Genomic DNA, 17287 nt, shown 5'->3' with positions numbered 1-17287 from the left:
GCGCTGCAACCATGCATAATCCTTAGCTTTGTTCTTCTCTCGATGGGGTCACTACAATAAAAAAAATGCATATCACGTGGGTTCATCAATAGGTATTATTTTATTTTATATTTTCTCACATTTTTAAATACAAAAGGGCATTGAAAAAAGGATCTTGGAAAAAAATTACAGATCGAATAGAAAAAGGGTCTCTTTTATTGGTGAAAAATTAACAGCTAAGGGGTTCTATAAATAGTCCTTGAATGCACGCGATATATAGATTTTACATATAGTGACCCCCTCAAGGTTCTTCTTCATTCCCCGACAACGATGTCAAAAGAAGGTTGTGCGGCCACGGTAGTATAGTGTCGCACTAACTGAATAAATTATCAATGACAAACTTGGAACTTTCAGACCTTAGTTTAGAGCATGGAAACTATCTACACACACCACATTGGTGGTCTTGAGAGATGCATATCAATAGCATTGCGAGCTCAACCTCACCTACTGCTAACTCTACTTGCTTGGAATACTATGCTTACTCTTTCTTGCTCGTACAATAGGCTTACTCTTTCTTGCTGGTGCAATGCTCAAACCATCAAATGCTTAATGATCCTTTTGTAATGCAAGATGAAGTGATGTAGCTACTCCATGCATGCACCAACAAAGCAATGTGCGTGCATTGATGAGTAAGCATGTGTGGTGCTGCCTACTCCATCCTACTATTAAACACAATTTAGGGCACCACAATTCAATCAAGAAGCACCATACAATGATTAAGTGCTCAATCTATTTCAAATACACTTGCACAAAGCAAAAGAAAGAGAAGAGGAGAAGGATTGGTTCTATTCATATTCTCAACCATCATGCATACGAAGCATGTGGGAGCAAAATAATACAAGTAAATAGCTCTTTGGAGTGGATGGGGACGATAAGAAGCTCCTTGGTGTTCGAACACAAAGCAAGCTTAATGTGACTAGCTCTCCAACTTTTGAACCCTAAAAATGACTTAAAAGTTATTTCGCTTATTGTTTGGAGTTTTTGAGACCACAAGATTGGCTGTCTTAGTCCTCTTGATCATCCTATAAGTTTGGTTGCATTTGGATTCCGTTTGGTCGATGAAATGGTAGAGATAGACTTGATCTCCATTTTTAAAGGTCCTCAAGGAGTGTTATGCAATGTACTGGAGCAAGGAGTAATGTGAAAGGGGTTCGAGCCCTTCAAGTCATGTAAGCTCGAAGTATTTTGCTTCTTGGCCACTTTTAGCCTCATAGAAGGAATTGGTGAGATTTTCAAATGGGTGACAATATGTGTATAGTGATGGCCTTGCTCTCATTATCGTCATCTGTGAGCCCTTCCCGCCATTTTTTGTGTGGATACAACAACCTGGAGTTTATCGTGTGAACACAAGTAGTGACAAAGGGATAAAACAGAGCTGCAAACTGCCCAAGGGTCTTTTTGAATCGTGGGGGTTTTCTCTGGAGTAAGCCCCCACTATTCCAATAAAACACGTAGCTCTGTATCCTCTCTCTTGAGTCTGAAATGGGCGGTGCCAAAATTTGGCCCTTTGGCGCCACATTTCAAATCGTTCATGGTCTGCTTTGATAGCAGAAGCTATTCTCTTTCTCTCTGAGCATATTTGTAATGGCGGGAGCAGAGAGCGGCGATGACGATTTTCTTGTTGCGCAACAACAAGAGGATGCAATGGTCTCACCCTCCTCCGAGACAGCTCCCGCTTCTCTTCTTCGAGAAGATGCAACACAAAAGACACAGAAAAGAAAAAAGGTAGCTTCTTTGTCCCTCTTTCGAAGGAATCGTGCTGATCACCTTCCTCAATTTGACAATGGAATGTCTCGAACCAGATCAAATCTGCTGAATTGGAGGAGATGCATGCAGCCTCACAACGTCTTTTGCGAGGTGGGTGGTTGATGCACCATTTTGAGCAACGCATAGTGGTCATTGTGCCGGATTCACATTTTCTGATCGCTCTGGGACAGCTGATCTGTGCCAGCATGCCATGCACGCTACATACAATGTCATTAATCTCTCTGATTGCCAATTTGAGGAAACATACTTGCTTTCATTATCAGATACCTGCTTTCAGAAATCTTCATTCCTATAGCCCACCCTGCTAGGATCTCCACATACCCTACTCCTTTTTTCTGTGGAGAAGTGCTGGTGCTACATGTGACCTGTTGTATTTGATGCCGACCAGATTAATTGTTTTTCTGTCTTTCAGAAACTCGTAATGCATCTTTCAAACCTCAAGTCATGGCAGGGAAGTCCATTACGTCAGTCCTTGAAAAGATTCGCCTACGGAAAAAGCAGCTTGTTCAAGGGTGAGCATCTTTTTACTCAATTGTTGGCCATAATGTATAACTGGCAGCTTGTGTTATGCTGGAAGCTAGGAAACCATTTCTGAAAGCTGCAAACAGTAATTCTCGCTAGTTTGTTGTAGGTATGCCCTTAAAATTAGTGAGATCTTGATTGAATGGATGCAGGAGGGGATTTGCATTTGTGGGTTTGCAGCCAGATGGTTCGGATTCATTGGAGATTTTAAATGACGAACTTTCATCTTTCAGGAGCTTAGCATCTCAATCTGAAGACCTTGTTCAGGCTGAATGTACTGGCATATGGGAGAATAAGGTCAGCTTCCACAGCCCAATATAGCTCTTTAGAGCAAAGCTTTGCCTGTTCCTACTTCCAAAGCAAATTATTCAAGAGCTAATGTTCCTAGGAATACCTCCTTTTTGCAGTTGAAGCAGGCATTTATAATTACAGTTCCTTGCTGACAGAGATCATGTGCTGTAGGTTGAAAAAACATTAAGCAATAATGCAAATAAGAAAGTGGCAGAGGAAGTTAAAGCAGCAAGCATTCCTGAAGGGCACGCTGAGCGAGATGTGGATGTGGTGAAGCCTCCCGATATCAATTCAGGACACCAATCTGATGATGTAAGCTTAAATATGTTCCTGCCTGGGCAATCAAATTCATTCCTGTAATGACAGCAAACATTGCAACTTGATTATGTGCTCCAGATGGAAACATCTCCTTATCGAGGATCTGGAAATGCTTTTCGGGCTCCAATGGAAGACACTCAGGTGCTTTAGGTTGTTCACCAAGTAAAAGCCTGTAAATTTGTACATGTCCTCCTTCAAGTAACAAAATAGTGGATGGCTTGTGCTTGCCAGGATCTACTTTCTTGCTCTGAGTCAAGTGGTAATGAGAATGATGAGGACCTTAATCTAGACAAAGAAGAAGATGAAGTCTTTGGTGGCTCTCGGGTGAACTTACAATTGGACACGGAGACTCAAGATGATTATGAAGAGTAAGGTCTTAGCTGTGATTCCGACAATGCTTCAAGTCCTATATTGCCAATGTCTAAGGACTTAAATTTCATGGAGTGCACATAACAAGCCTTTTTTGCAGGTGGGTTGATGAGGCTGCAAATAAGGAGAACGTGGAACCAGCTTCTGCAGACAGGATTTCCAATAGGCGGATTTGCAAAGGCCCGTCAGTAAGAGCCTTGATAGATGATGAAGCTGAAGATGAAGATGAAGATGTTCTTGTTCCAGGGGAAGATGACGAAGGGGATGAAGGTGAGGATCTTGATGACATGGTTGTGGAGGAGATCAATGAGAAAGTCAGGGATAAAGAAAAGCGTGCCGAACTACATCGCAAATGGTTGGAGCAGCAAGATGCTGTCATGACTGATGACATTCTGTTGCGCTTGAAAACTGGCTGGAAACCTCGTGAAAGCAGGAAACGTGGCTTAGAGTTTCTCGATGAAGAGGTGAATTTGTTTGCAGAGAAAGAAAGGGATATAGAAGAGAGTCCCAATGAAGATCCAGAGCTGCAAGAGGATCATGAATCACCGGATGAGGATACCCAAGATGTAGAAGCTTTGAAAGATGATGTTGATCCACATGAGGAAAGGGCTTACAAATCCCTGGAAGAACTCAATGATGTGCATGAATCTTCTGATGATGAAGAAGTTGAACAGAGAATGATGCGCGAACGTTTCCTTCAGGAATCTGTGTGTGCTATACTCTCAAAGGATCTCTCAGTCACATGTATCTTGTTGCTAGGTTAAGCTAAAATGACTAGGAATGTCTTTAGCAAAAAGACTTTACCTGCCTTAAGAGTATGTTTTAAGCCCCTAACACTATCTCTTGGTTGATTTTGAAAGGCGGAACAAGGGGAGTTCATGTCACCTGCAGAAGACGAGACGTCCAGAGAGATCTTTGGGCTTATCAACAAAGTGAACATAGCCACCTCTAACAAGAAACTTAAACGTGGTATGCAAAAGTCTTTTTCAGTGGGAGCTTTGTGTAATGTGTGTTTTTCCTGCTGATTTGAGCATTTGTTGGTCGATATGCTAGGTTCCATGAATGATTTGAGATATCTTAGTGGAGGAACTTCAAACAGTAACTCCTCATTTGCTTCTAAAGTAAGAATTGAACCACTTATGAGTACTTAGGCTGTCAATTTTTTCATGGCCTTAATGCTAGCTTCAACCTGTGATTTGGCAGCCTTCTTTCTTGAGACGATCAGTGAGCTCCACTCTGAGCATGGTGCAAAGGCTAGGATCTAATAGTGGATCTGGGACAAGGTCGTTCATATTTGGCCGGGATGATAGCAATAGTAGTCACAGCTTTGATCAGCATATGACCTTGGTACGCAATAGTGCTCATCTTTTTCACCTTGGTTTATCTGTGGACTCCTCTGGTATCTGCATTTATTTCCAATTCAATCTTGGTGGGATGGATTAACCTGTTTGCTCTCGTCTTCTAGCGCTTTGAATCTGTCTGTATCTCTATTAGATATGTAGTGGTTGCGGTGGTTGTGTGTTTCATATGGTGAACTTGTATTTGCCTACCGATTAGTGACCCTTTCTTTACTTGTGTGCTTCTCTTTAAGCTTTTATAGTAGCTTATAAAGGTTAGTGGGCTAGATGCTGCACTCGCCTTGCTTGCTCTTTAAACTAAGCCTCCAGTAAATGTGATGCATTGAGTTGATAAGCTCATCAATTACAGACGTTATCACTTGATTTTGCAGAGAGAGAACAAAGAGAACCTTGAACCCACAGCAGGATCGATAAAACAAAGCCCTCAGACTAGGCAGCTTGGACCGGGAAAGGACAATTCAAAAGCTGCAAAACCGTCTGCTATGAGGCTAGGCCCCTCTCTATTCGAAATTCTGCGACGACAGAGCATGGATTTAGATCATTCCTTGAAAAAGAACAGCTTTGAGGAGGGTAATCATCCCATATCCCCCATTCTTACAGCCTTTAAACCTCTCAAGTCCACGAACACACCTAGAGGCCTTCGTAGGGCTTGATTGTATGATGATGGTATATAGGAGGTTTGGAACTCAGTTCTTGCTGCCTCAGTTCAACACACGAAGGTATTGGAACACATGAATCTACTAACCATGTTTTACAAGCTTTCTTAATGTATGAGGGTACCCCCTTCGATGTAAACTGACAGTTTTAGACTACCCAACTTGAGCCATGGACAGCTGCTGCCAAGTAGAATCTCACATACAAAAGCACAATCATGTCATGGCATGTACACCCTTCATCTATGTGATGGGTGAAATTTTCTATTACTTACCAACATGTTTCTTTGGAGCACTCTGCCATTAAAGTTACTTACCCAGAAACTACATTCTAAGTTAAGTATTGTGCTCCTGGAAGCCAGTCTCCCTGTAATAATCAGCTGAAAGTTTCAATGTTACTTGTCCTTCCCGATGTAATGACTCTCATTAGTAGTTATGTTCTCTTGGTAGGCCTTGCTCCGGGATCTTGTGTGTCCTCTATCAGTAACACTATGTCTTTGCCCTCCATGACCACCTTTACTCCATGGGTGTGTCCATATCGACCCATTGCAGATCCAAAGGCCATGTGTATTCTATGGCCATTTAGCCACGAAGGTTGGTTTGATGGTAGCTCTTGCTGAGGTTTTCTTAAAGATCATGATTGGAATTTGAATGGTCACACGTAAGAAGCTCCCACATAGGCCGTCAAAATGCACACAAGAAGATTTAGAAGTTTTCTAATGTAGGAAAACGGAGTCTTTCTCATTGTTTTTCATGCAATGCATAACATCATGAGCTTCTGCTCGAGAGGCACCGCATACCTAGCTAGGTATGCGGTGCCTCCCTCACAGAAGCTCATGATGTTGAGGTAAGTCACAATGTGGGAAATATTGTGAGAATTTGTCCAAAACTTGTGATGGTGGCCCATCTAAATTGGAGGGCTACTCTTTCAATGGGAGTGGTATATGCGAATCCAATAGAATATGACAGATATGTAGAAGCGACTCCAATCGATCATAACTGACATAAGAGGCGGTGGAGCTATATGCAAAGCTTGCTTGCTCTAAGAAATCCATGAAACTTCCATCTTCATGGATCTGTCAATAAACACATGCAAAGGCCAAGTTTTAACTATGATACCAAAAGTAGAGATTATGTGCTTGCAAGGATGAATATGTCTCAACTCTAGTGCAGCACATACAAAGCTAGCCAATGGTGATTTTAAGCAAAACAATGTCTACAAATATTGTGATGGATGGATTTTGGTTGCCTACTCTTTGTCATTGAAAGAGTATTGTTGCAAGAAGTGACAATTTTAAAGGATGAAGATATCCTTGGGGACTAAAAAGATGCCCTTGAGACCTATGATGGATGCTCAAGCTATTGCCAACTTTGGAATCAACTTTGTGGAGCCAAATCAGCATCAAGATGTTAGACTCAAGACCAATGCATTAAATGAATTCGTCGATATTTGACTAGCTGTGTAGAAGCAAAAGTCAAACAAAATGAACATTGCTCTCATAGAAAGAAATCATTGTCCCATATAGCTTATCTATAAAATTAGCTATTGATGGGAGAAGCTGTTTCCCGAATAAGGTTGCAAACTTGTGGGACAAAGGTTCAATAATCCTTTTTCCATTACCTTTCATAAGAAAATGGTCAAGCTAAGCACTCAAAGAGAGGTGTTTGCAAAATGCTTACAAGACTTTGAGCTCTATGATGTAAAGATTGGAAACTAAAAATCGCAATCTCCATTATGGGCATATTGATGGCTTACAAGTTAGCTCTTGGGGCCACACCTTGAAACTCATTCTTAGATTCAATGCCATATTGTTGTTCAATTCTTGATAATGACCCATAATTGTCAGTGGATAAAGATAGAGTGGACTATCTATGGATTGTTTGAGGGATTAGAAGACTTCAAAAGGCTTGATGAAGACCATCCACCTTCTAGCTGTGGATACAGTTTTGCTTGAGAAAGAATAAAAGAAGTTCCATGATCCGATACTCACACTGTAAATGTTTTAAAAAATTATCTTTGTATTGGTCTAGCTTAACAATCGACAAATTCCAAAGTTCAAAACGTGGATAAAAACTTTTGTGATAGAGGATAAGTCTTGAAGTGGGGTGAATTTTTTTTTCTAACTTAGATAAAGATAAACCTTGGTGGACAAAAGAGCTTGTCCCAAAATTCTTTTTTTGGAAGTAAGGCTTTGTTACCATATACATGTGGTAGTGATGTGTGTGAACACATCACACACATCACTACCACATACATGGCTTTGTGTGGACCGTCGGGGTATTTTTTTCCTCTTTAGGAGGTTTCCCCCCCCGTGCATTGTATATACGTCCATTCATTCTAGGGCTATCTATCTTTCCATTGCACACAAAGTAATACACTCTCTGTTGTGTGCCTCGAGCTTCCTTCGTCTTCTCCAAGCTATGTGCGTTTCCTTGCAACCCTAATTCCAACAATTGGTATCAGAGTAGGTTGTGTCCTCCTGGGCTTCATCGCCAACAGCTCCAGCACACGTCTGCTCACTTTCTTCGATTTCAATGAGCTTTGGCGAGCGTTCACACAAAATTTTTGGAAGAACTCGTAGAGCTCAGATTTTTGATTCGAACTCATTTCCACTACAGACAGTGCTGCACAGGCTATTTTGTCATTTTGTGCAGAATTACCGTCAGTGCTGTTTTTTGCATAATAGGTCTCTTACAGTCTTCTACCGTTTGTGCTATATAGTATGTGTTGTTTCCGCTTCGTTTCACCTCTATTCGGGCAGTTTTCACATCAGGTGCATTATTTACGATGGCTGACAACAACACAGATGTGTTCAAGATGTTTGCTGCTAAGGACAGATTGGATGGGGACAATTACCCTATGTGGGCTTACATGATGCAACATGTTCTTGTGTCAAAGGGCGTCTGGAATATTGTGCAAGGCGTTGATGTACGACCTGGTTTTGAGGATGTACGCGATGTTGATAATGTTACAGGTTTTGCTGCAAGGATTGTTGCTGTTAGAGTTGTTTTGCCTACGACAGAATAAGCTCGTTGGGATGTAAAGGATGCACAGGCTCATGCGTTGATTGCATTTTCTGTGAAGTGCACCATTACTCCTCACATTCATTCAACGAAATCTGCAGAACAGGCTTGGGATATTCTGACTTATCTTTATGCAAGCCACAATGAGACAAAAATTGCATTGCTGCTTAAAGAGCTGGAGTTGAAGATTATGCATGAGGAAGATAATATGGACACTTTCCTTTCTGGTGTCAAGGATATCAATGAGCAACTTATTTCTGCAGGTGAAGTCATTTTAGACAGTTCCCTTGTGCAGATTGTTCTTGATGCCTTGCCAGACTCTTACCAGACTTTTGCTAGTACTTGGAGACTCATGACCCAAGAAAATCTTGAAGTTGTCAAGTTTGATGCATTGTGCACATTGCTGTTGCAAGAGTCACTTTCCACAAAAAATAGGACTAAACAGCGTGCAGTTGAACATGCTTTTATTGCTGCTCAAAGAAAGGGTGGTAACAACAATGCAGCCACTTCTTATGGTTCTTTTGCGAGTGGAAAATCACATGTTCCTAATGCTTCTGCTGGCATCAATTCGTCTGGAAATTCTGGTGATAAGGGAAAAAAGAAGATGCGTTGCCATTATTGTAAAGCTAATGATCACCTTGATCAAGCAGTGTCCTAAGTTGAAGGCCACAGAGGCTAAGAAGAAAGAGGGTGGTTCCACTGCAAATGCTGGTTCCACTATAAATGCAGCCATTATTGAGTCTTCTGTGAAAGGAAACTGTGATGTTGATGTTGATGTAGAATGGGCTTTTAGTGCAAAGTGCACTTACAATCCTGATGTCCATGATGCATGTATGTCAGTTACTGTAGATTCACATGTGTGGTAATTCAACAGTGGTGCTACAAAGCACATTACCTCACATCAACAATGCCTCTTATCCGGTTCAGGGAGTTGAAAAGATTGTGCTTACTACTACAAATGGCAGTTCTTTCACACTTGTTGACGCACTTTATGTACCTGGGATCAAGAAGAATCTTTTGTCTCTATCTGCACTTGCTAGACTTGGACTTGTAGTCAAATTTGTGGATGACAGATATACACTTCATGATCTCAGTTTTGGTAATGAAATTGTTGCATCTGGCCCTTTGTGCTGTGGGCTATATAAGCTCACTTTGTATGACAAGTGTGGACAAAATTTTGCAAATGCAGTTGTAGATTCAAGGGTTGCTTTAGATGCAAAACTGTGGCATGTACATTTTGGGCATCTGAATTTTGCCAGTTCGCTGTGTTTGCAGAAATCTGATACGGTTGCTTCTTTGCTGCCTCTTAAAGCACCCGTCAAACATGTTTGTGAAGGATGCATTTTGGATAAGATGCAACGTTCTAAGTTTCCAAAGGATGGTTCAGTTAGGGCTACATCCAGGTTGCAGCTTGTGCATAGTGATGTTTATGGGCCCATGCAAACTCCGTCCTTGGAAAATTACCTTTACTTCGTGACTTTCATTGATTATTACTCCAGGCATGCATGAATATTTCCGCTTGAAACGAAGTCTGAAGTTTTTATGTGCGTCAAACAATTTCTGGCTATGGTTGAAAATGACTCAAAATTTACTTAAGGTAGCCTCCGTTCTGATCGAGGGGGGGAGTATATGTCTCATGAATTTAATGCATTTCTGGCTAGTTGTGTGATAAAACACCAATGTACAGTACCTTATACGCCTCAACAAAATGGTGTTGCTGAGAGGAAATCAGGTCACTTACGGAATGGCACAATATATGGTCAAAAGTCAAGCTTTGCCGCATTCGTTTTGGCTTGAGGTCATCATGTGTGCCATTTATGTACTTAACAGGTGTCCTACAAAAGCTTTGCAGTCTATTGCTCCGTGTGAAGCATGGCATGATAGAAGCCTTCTATTGAACACATGTGTGTTTTTGGCTGTTTTGCATATGCTTTGGTGCCACAAACACAACGCATAAAATTGGATGATAAGGCTGTCAAATGTATTTTTGTTGGTTATAGCGTTGAAAGCAAAGGTTACAGGTTGTATCATCCACAGAAAAAGCGTATTCTGGTTGCACGGGATGTTGTGTTTGTGGAAGATTCTGTTCAGCCCTTGCTATCATGTATTATAGACAGTAATGTAAGCTCACATAACATTTATGACACTTTGTTGCTTCTTTTCAGTGGTGGAAGTTCGAATGTAAATTCCAATGAGGCAAATGTACAGCCTATGGGGGTTTCTAAAAATGTTATAGATCAGCCTATTACTGATGCACATGCACATGATGTACGTGATGAGGAAAGGGCTAAAAATGAGCAGGCTAGAGGTATGCCAAAATGACTGGTGCATACATTGCATGACAATAAATTAGATGCACCGTTGTCTACTCGTACTTGTTCAGGCTCTCGCCATGCATCTTATGCATTAGCTTGTTAAGCTTTGCCTGTGTCTTGCCTACATGATGTTGAGGAACCTCTTTCTTTTGATGAAGCACATAATTCAAAAAATTGGATGGCTGCCATGCAATCAAAATATAATGCACTGATAGAAAATGACACATGGACTTTATGTGATTTGCCTCCTGGCAAAAAGGCCATTGGTACAAAGTGGGTTTACAAGTTGAAACACAAGCCGAATGGTGATATTGATCGCTATAAGGCTTGACTTGTTGCGAAGGGGTGTGCGCATCAAAAAGGCATAGATTATGAAGAGACTTTTGCTCCCACTTGTCGTATGACTAGTGTTCATTTTCTATGTGCATTGGCAGCTCATTTTGGTTGGGATGTACATCAATCAGACATTGTTACTGCTTTCTTGAATGGTGACATATTTGACGAAGTTTAGGTAACACAGCCTCGCGGTTTTGTCAAGAAAGGACTAGAGGATAAGGTGCACAAATGTAACAAAGATTTGTATGGCTTGAAGCAATCTCCTCGTGCTTGGTATGAGAAGGCTGACACTCATTTGGTCAAACAAGGCTTTCGTAACAGTCCAACAGAAAGCACATTGTATGTCAAGCAAGAGGATGATGTACTTCTCATTGTGGTTGTTTATATTGATGATCATTGGACCAAATGAGAGATATATTGCTGAATTTAAGGCTGATTTGAATGCTACTTTCAAGATGAAAGATTTGGGGCTGTTGCATCATTACTTGGGTATACAACTTAAACAATGTGATGGTGATATTTCCTTGTGTCAGAAAAGTTACACAAAGACATTGGTATGTAAATTTGGACTTGAGGATTGCAAACCTATTGCCACTCCCATGGAAACAGGTTTGAAGTTGAGTCTACATGATGATGGTGATCCTGCTGATGTCACTCTGTACCAATCTACTGTTGGCTGCCTCATTTATGTATGCAACGCGAGGCCGGATATTTAGTTTGCAGTCTCACATGTTAGCAGATTTATGCATAGCCCAGGGTCCAAGAATTGGCAGGTTGTCAAGATGATTTTCCGCTACTTGAGTGGCACTTTACATCTTGGCTTTTTTTATCCCAAGGGGGGATCATTGCCGCGAGACTTACATGCTTTTTCGGACTCAGATTGGGCTGGTTGTTTTGACACACGAGTGTCCACAAGTGGTTTTTGTTTCATGCTTGGCAGTTCATGTGTATCATGGTTGAGCAAGAAGCGACCTACTGTGGCCACTTCGAGTTGTGAGGCTAAGTACAGGGAAGTCTTCACAACTACGGTTGGGTGTGTATGGCTCAGACGCCTTATGGCTGATTTGGGTGTTGGACAGGACATTGCCAACACTATCTACATCGAAAGTCAGAGACACCTGAGGATCTCACAAATGAAGTCTAGTCAAAATCTGGCACTTAGGTACACCGATCGTGATCGTAGTACTGAGCCCAAATTAGACCAAATTTGGCATGCTTGTAGACACCGATGTTTTATGGCTATCCCCCAAGTCTTTTTGCATTTGGATCACCAAAAGTCAAGATTTTCCAGTTTCTGGGTCTGTCAGGCTAGTTTTACCCAATTGGCCTGATTTCCTGGATTTTTGATGTTTTTGGGTGTGGTTGCTTTAGACACACTTGTTTAGAATCTTATCAGGAATGCACATGTCAAATCTTGTACAATTCTGGCATTGAGGTACAGCGATCGCGATCGTAGTACCTGGGCCAAATCTGATAAAATTTTACAGGCTCTCTTTGACAAGTATTTCCCAGTGTTTGGTGCTATCACTTTGTGATTTGAATCAATTTCAGCTCTGTTTGGTCAGATTTTCTAAATTTTAGAGTCTTATGGCCTTTTTGCCAAAGTTATGGTTTTCTGGTGTTTCGACTCTAACTTTTGCCCCAAATCTGACTGGAACTCCTAAGTATAGAAATGAAAAAACATAAAGAAATGAATCAAACAAAACAAACAAGACGGATTTCGGGTGAGATTTCAGTACTCAATCGAATTAGAGAAATTGAAGAGCAAAAATGCTGTGAACACTCTCACTCACAGCTCCCTAAATCTCCTAAGAGAGGATCTAGCCGGTCCATAGACTCTAGACTCCACTAAGCTCTAAATCCCTCTCTAGGAGCCTAACTGAGGTGTAAGATGGATTTATGGATTGATCTTCTTTTAAGGAAGCTAATTGCGCACTCGGTCACTCATCACCTAAGGTGCATTCCCCGGCAGCAAGGCCAATGTTTGCGGGTCGCCGCGATGGACGTCCATAACATAGCTCTCACGCTTCAACATAAAACATCAATACAAGGGAATCGACTAGGATGAGGCATGGAAACTCACTAGGGTGTCAATCCTAATGAAGTGAACTCGATGAGATGCAACTACTAACTCTGCAAGCAAATCATACGCACTAAAGCCAAGCAATCTGCCTATGTCCTTCTACACAGCTCTACAGTCATCACGCCCGTTTACTATGCAAATAATGTCGGATTCGCACGAAACTTGAAGGGGAGTTGCAGGGGACTATGAGGAGCATATCCTATCACCGTCACAGCATTCTGGAGAGGTACAAAGATTGCGATCGTTCATCCCAAAATCAGCAAAAACAGCGAACAGGTGATCCTAAAGGGTCGTTTTAGGGTCCCTAAAGCCTCTCCTAGGGTCAAAACAACATAAAATACGCATATAGCACTCAAAACAGCGATTTAAGGTCTCAAACTCGTAGTTAAAAACCTACACCGAATCTTGAATGATTACACTTGAATGGAAGAGCAAAGAAAGAGGAACACAATGCAATAAACGAATCTGAATTTGGATTACCGTAGCCACAATAGCGAAGATTACAAGTTGGAGCAAGAAGAAGCTCTCAAACGTATGCTCTCTTCTCAGTTTCTCATAAACAAGATCATGTTCAAACTTACAAAACTTGACCTTTATAGTTTAGGTCTTTACAAATGGCTTGTCCGGCCAAAAGCTCCTAAACTTCTAACTGGCTCTCTAAAATACAATTGCTCCCAGAAAAATAATCATAAATTCTTTTACAAGTTCTCGGCTTAGAGATGCTCTCGTACAAAAGAATTTTACAAGGGTTTCCCACTAAAATGTGACTCCTTCTCTGGAAACCGCAGCTTCGTCGCTTCGTGCGCCAAACAGCCCCTGTTTGGAAATTGATTCAAGAAGCCACCATAGTATGGTCTATAACCACCGATATGGCACGTGGCCTTTGGGAGTTGACATACTCTACCATTTCTTCAGTTAAGCCCGCACAAAATTGCTACTTTTGCACTCCAAAATCCATCTTTTTCAAGACAGTGGCTTTGAGATGTAGGTCCCAAAACTTGTCTACATATTTGTGAATGGATTCATAGGGAGAGAGCTTCAAGCTTCACCATTTGGTGAGTACTTTGTCTTTGGCATCGGTGGCCAAAAGTTGCTTTATAATGGAAGATCTTAAAGCTTTCCATGTTTGTGGCGCTTCACCGTTGGCCCGTAGGCTAGACCACCATTGCCTGGCGGACTTTTGAAACTGCATAGCTATGTTGGAATTAGGGTTGCAGAGAAACACACACAGCTTGGAGAAGACGAAGGAAGCTCAAGGGACACAATAGAGAGTGTATTACTTAGTGTGAAATGGAAAGATAGATAGCCCTAGAGTGATGGGCGTATATACAATGCACGGTTGGAAAAAAACCTCCTAAAGAGGGAAGAAATGCCCCAGCGGTCCTAGTGTGTTCACACACATCACTACAACATGTATATGGTAACAAATCCCCCCTGGAGTGATGCAGTGAACGAGAGCTGGCACATGAGTAAAGGGAAGTGCCATGCCCTGAGGACATGATCAGTCCACAAAGGGCAGTAAGCCCAAAGTTTTGCAGAAAGCTTCAAGCTTCTCACGAGACAATGTTTTTGTGAAAAGATCTGCAAGGTTGTCCTCTGTTGGCACATAAGCCAAGCTGATCTCTCCTGCTGAGAGCCTCTCCCTGACATAGTGGTAATGCACCTCAATGTGATTTGTGCGAGCATGGAAAACTCGGTTCCTCGTAACTGCCAATGCGCTCTGACTGTCAGTGTAGATAGTGTTGGCAGCGTCCTGTCCAACACCCAAATCAGCCATAAGGCGTCTGAGCCATACACACTCAACCGTAGCTGTGAAGACTGTGCCCTGTACTCAGCCTCACAACTCGAAGTGGCCATAGTAGGTTCCTTGTTACTCAGCCTCACAACTCGAAGTGGCCACAGTAGGTTGCTTCTTGCTCAACCATGATATACATGAACTGCCTGCAAGCATGAAACAAAAACCACTCGTGGACACTCATATGTCAAAACAACTAGCCCAATCTGAGTCCGAAAAAGCATGTAAGTCTGGCGGCAATGATCCCCCCTTGGGATAAAACAAGCCAAGATGTAAAGTGCCACTAAGGTAGCGAAAAATCCTCTTGACAGCCTGCCAATGCTTAGACCCTGGGCTATGCATAAATCTGCTGACCTGTGAGACTGCAAACTGAATATCTGGCCTCGTGTTGCATACATAAATGAGGCAGCCAATAGCAGTTTGGTATAGAGTGACATCAGCAGGATCTCCAGCATCATGTAGACTCAACTTCAAACCTGTTTCCATGGGAGTGGCAATAGGTTTGCAATCCTCAAGTCCAAACTTACATAGTAATGTCTCTATGTAACTTTTCTGACACAAGGCAATACCACCATCACACTGCTTAAATTGTATACCCAAGTAATGATACAACAGCCCCAAATCTTTCATCTTGAAAGTAGCATTCAAATCAGCCTTAAATTCAGTAATATGTCTCTCATTTGGTCCAGTGATCAGCAAATCATCAACATAAAGAACCACAATGAGAAGTACATCACCCTCACGCTTTACATACAATGTGCTTTTTGTTGGACTGTTACGAAAGCCTTGTTTGACCAAATGAGTGTAAGCTTTCTCATACCAAGCACGAGGAGATTGCTTCAACCCATACAAAGCCTTGTTACAGTTGCACACTTTGTCCTCTTGTCCTTTTATGACAAAACCGCGAGGCTGCGTTACATAAACTTTCTCAAATATTTCACCATTCAAGAAAGCAGTAACAATGTCCGATTGATGTACATCCCAACCAAAATGAGCTGCCAATGCACATAGAAAATGCACAGTAGTCATACGACAAGTGGGAGCAAAAGTCTCTTCATAGTCTATGCCTTTTTGCTGTGCATAACCCTTTGCAACAATTCGAGCCTTATGGCGATCAATCTCAACATCCGGCTTGCGTTTCAACTTGTAAACCCACTTTGTACCAATGGCCTTTTTGCCAGGAGGCAAATCACATAAAGTCCATGTGTCATTTTCTATGAGTGCATCATATTCTGATTGCATGGCAGCCATCCAATTTTCTGAATTCTGTGCTTCATCAAAAGACAGAGGCTCCTCAACATCATCTAAGCTAGACACAACCGAAGCATAACAATCTGATGCATAAGATGCATGGCAAGAGCCTGAACGAGTACGACTAGACAAAGGTGCATCCAATTTACAATCACGCAAAGTGTGCACTAGCCATTTTGGCATACCTCTAGCCTGCTCATTTTCAGTCCGTTCCTCATCAAGTACATCATGTACATCTGCATCATTAATAAATAGGCTGATCTATAAGATTTTCAGAAACCCCCATACGCTGTACATTTGCCTCATTGGAAATTACATTCGTATTTCCACCACTAAAAGAGGCAACAAAGTGTCATAAATGTCCTGTGACCTTACATTACTGTCTCTAGTACATGACAGCAAGGGCTGAACAGAATCTTCCACAAAAACTACATCCCGAGAAACCAGAATACGTTTTGTTTGCAGATGATACAACATATAACCTTTGCTTTCAGCACTATAACCAACAAAAATACATTTGACAGCCTTATCATCCAATTTTCTGCGCTGCACTTGTGGAACCAAAGCATATGCCAAACATCCAAAAACACACATGTGCTCAATAGAAGGCTTTCTATCATGCCATGCTTCATATGGAGTAATAGACTGCAAAGCTTTCGTAGGACACGTGTTAAGTACATAAGTGGCACACATGATGGCCTCATGCCAAAAAGAATGCGGCAAAGCTTGACTTTTGACCATACATTGTGCCATTTCCGTAAGTGACCTGTTTTTCCTCTTAGCAACACCATTTTGCTGAGGTGTATAAGGCATTGTACATTGGTATTTTATCCCACGACTAGCTAGAAATGCATTAAATTCATGAGACATATACTCCCCCCGTCGATCGGAACGGAGGGTGCCCAGAGTACATTTCGAGACATTTTCAGCCATAGCCAGAAATTGTTTGAAGCACATAAAAACTTCGGACTTCGCTTTAAGCGGAAATACCCATGCATGCCTGGAGTAATCATCAATGAAAGTCACGAAGTACAGGTAATTGCCCAAGGACGGAGTTTGCATGGGCCCACAAACATCACTATGCACAAGCTACAACCTGCATGTGGCCCGAACTGAACCATCCTTTGGAAACTTAGAACGCTGCATCTTACCCAAAATACGGCCTT

At 41.7% G+C, this 17287-nt stretch overlaps 1 protein-coding gene across 2 annotated transcripts; it reads left to right on the top strand.

Moving 5' to 3' along the window:
* The first annotated feature begins 1440 nt into the window (after positions 1–1440).
* LOC147427646 (DNA ligase-like protein) lies at positions 1441–5729 on the top strand. 2 transcript variants are annotated; one of them, XM_086497432.1, is made up of 12 exons: positions 1441–1764; positions 1842–1896; positions 2219–2318; positions 2562–2625; positions 2791–2931; positions 3016–3078; positions 3169–3305; positions 3407–4013; positions 4167–4275; positions 4360–4427; positions 4510–4653; positions 5036–5729. In XM_086497432.1, exons 1-12 carry the CDS (start codon positions 1624–1626, stop codon positions 5315–5317), a joined length of 1911 nt encoding a protein of 636 aa, XP_086353558.1. In that variant the 5' UTR covers positions 1441–1623; the 3' UTR covers positions 5318–5729. The 2 variants fall into 2 exon arrangements, with proteins under 2 accessions (XP_086353558.1, XP_086353557.1); XM_086497431.1 differs by having other exon boundaries at positions 1442–1764; positions 2481–2625.
* The last annotated feature ends 11558 nt before the right edge of the window (positions 5730–17287 follow it).

Source organism: Adiantum capillus-veneris, chromosome 23 (genome assembly GCF_014529385.1).
Source record: "Adiantum capillus-veneris isolate H3 chromosome 23, ASM1452938v2, whole genome shotgun sequence".
NCBI classification, from domain to species: domain Eukaryota; kingdom Viridiplantae; phylum Streptophyta; class Polypodiopsida; order Polypodiales; family Pteridaceae; genus Adiantum; species Adiantum capillus-veneris.
This window is presented reverse-complemented; position numbering and strand designations above follow the sequence as displayed.

What these genes read in the sequence shown, in the direction of transcription:
- LOC147427646 (XM_086497431.1), top strand. Translation starts at nt 1,624, where the DNA reads ATGGCGGGAGCAGAGAGCGGCGATGACGATTTTCTTGTTGCGCAACAA. An exon ending in ACTCAAGATGATTATGAAGA is followed by an intron (nt 3,306 to 3,406) that starts GTAAGGTCTTAG and finishes CCTTTTTTGCAG; the next exon opens with GTGGGTTGATGAGGCTGCAA. An exon ending in TAACAAGAAACTTAAACGTG is followed by an intron (nt 4,276 to 4,359) that starts GTATGCAAAAGT and finishes TCGATATGCTAG; the next exon opens with GTTCCATGAATGATTTGAGA.